This window comes from Drosophila persimilis, unplaced genomic scaffold, assembly GCF_003286085.1.
Source record: "Drosophila persimilis strain 14011-0111.01,24,50 unplaced genomic scaffold, DperRS2 tig00001154-arrow-arrow-pilon, whole genome shotgun sequence".
Classification (NCBI taxonomy): Eukaryota; Metazoa; Arthropoda; class Insecta; order Diptera; family Drosophilidae; genus Drosophila; species Drosophila persimilis.
Window position 1 is genome coordinate 91,336 of NW_020825430.1, and position 982 is coordinate 92,317.

The 982-nt window shown below is 39.8% G+C and overlaps 1 protein-coding gene across 1 annotated transcript; it reads left to right on the plus strand.

Moving 5' to 3' along the window:
- The first annotated feature begins 237 nt into the window (after positions 1–237).
- Positions 238–717, plus strand: LOC113566876. The gene is made up of 2 exons (XM_026994040.1): positions 238–408; positions 481–717. Exons 1-2 carry the CDS (start codon positions 250–252, stop codon positions 715–717), a joined length of 396 nt encoding a protein of 131 aa, XP_026849841.1. The 5' UTR covers positions 238–249.
- Positions 718–982: the final 265 nt, after the last annotated feature.

The following is a 982-nucleotide window of genomic DNA, read 5'->3' on the forward strand; positions in this document are numbered from 1 at the left end:
AGTAGCTGCTGTTTAAATTGGTTTAGAGGCTTGCTAGTCTCTTGAATGACGTTTTCAAAACTACTCTCTGCTGAATGCTGAGTATTTATATCTGATTCTGATTCTGTCTGGTCGACTATCTGTCATATGATTTATTTTAATCCGAGATAAAGCGTCCGCTACTACGTTAGTTGAGCCTGGCTAATAAATGATTTTTGGTGTGAAACTTTCTATGAAGTAATACCAACGTGTTGGATCATCTTTGCCTGCATGCAGGGCTATGGCGGTCTGGCAGACAGTTTCCTATCCTCGCCATTGTGGCAGCCACTCTCGAGACTCTCCTATTCCGTGTACATCTGGAATATGTTCACTCTGGAAGTAAACAGCAGAATTCTACGGACCAATACATATTTTTCGAACTACAACTTTGTAAGTTTTGTTTTGGATAGTTGAAGGAAACTAGTGGATTATAACAAATGTATAATATTTTATGCTTTGCAGATGCTTAATTTCTGGTCTGTCATTGGGATCACTATTTTGATGTCGTATGTGTTTTATGTTATCATTGGGGCTCCTTTTGGCGGACTCGATAGTCTTCTACGAACCCGGCAGCCACGATCTCCAAGCGAACAAAAGCAGTCGTCAGTAGATGTCCAGCAGGATCAGTTTAATGTCGGAAGGAATCTGGATGAACCTGAAGAGCCTAAGGAAGAAGCCACAACGACTGTTTCAGAATAGTTAAATGTAAGATGCTAATAGTCGTGTTTTGTCTTTCCCATATTTAGATCCAGTATGGTTTTCTTGTATTCAATGACTTTTCGCCGACCAGACATGTTTAAGTTTGCTATTAAGTTAAGACTTTGAAGCCACTTGAGATATTAGATCTTACAAATAACTATTCGACAAGCGCTTTACTCACAAATTCAACTAATAAACGAGGGGGAACGTTGTGAGTTGCTGCGGACACCGCAACTCTACATTTATACCCGATACTTAGTCAGTA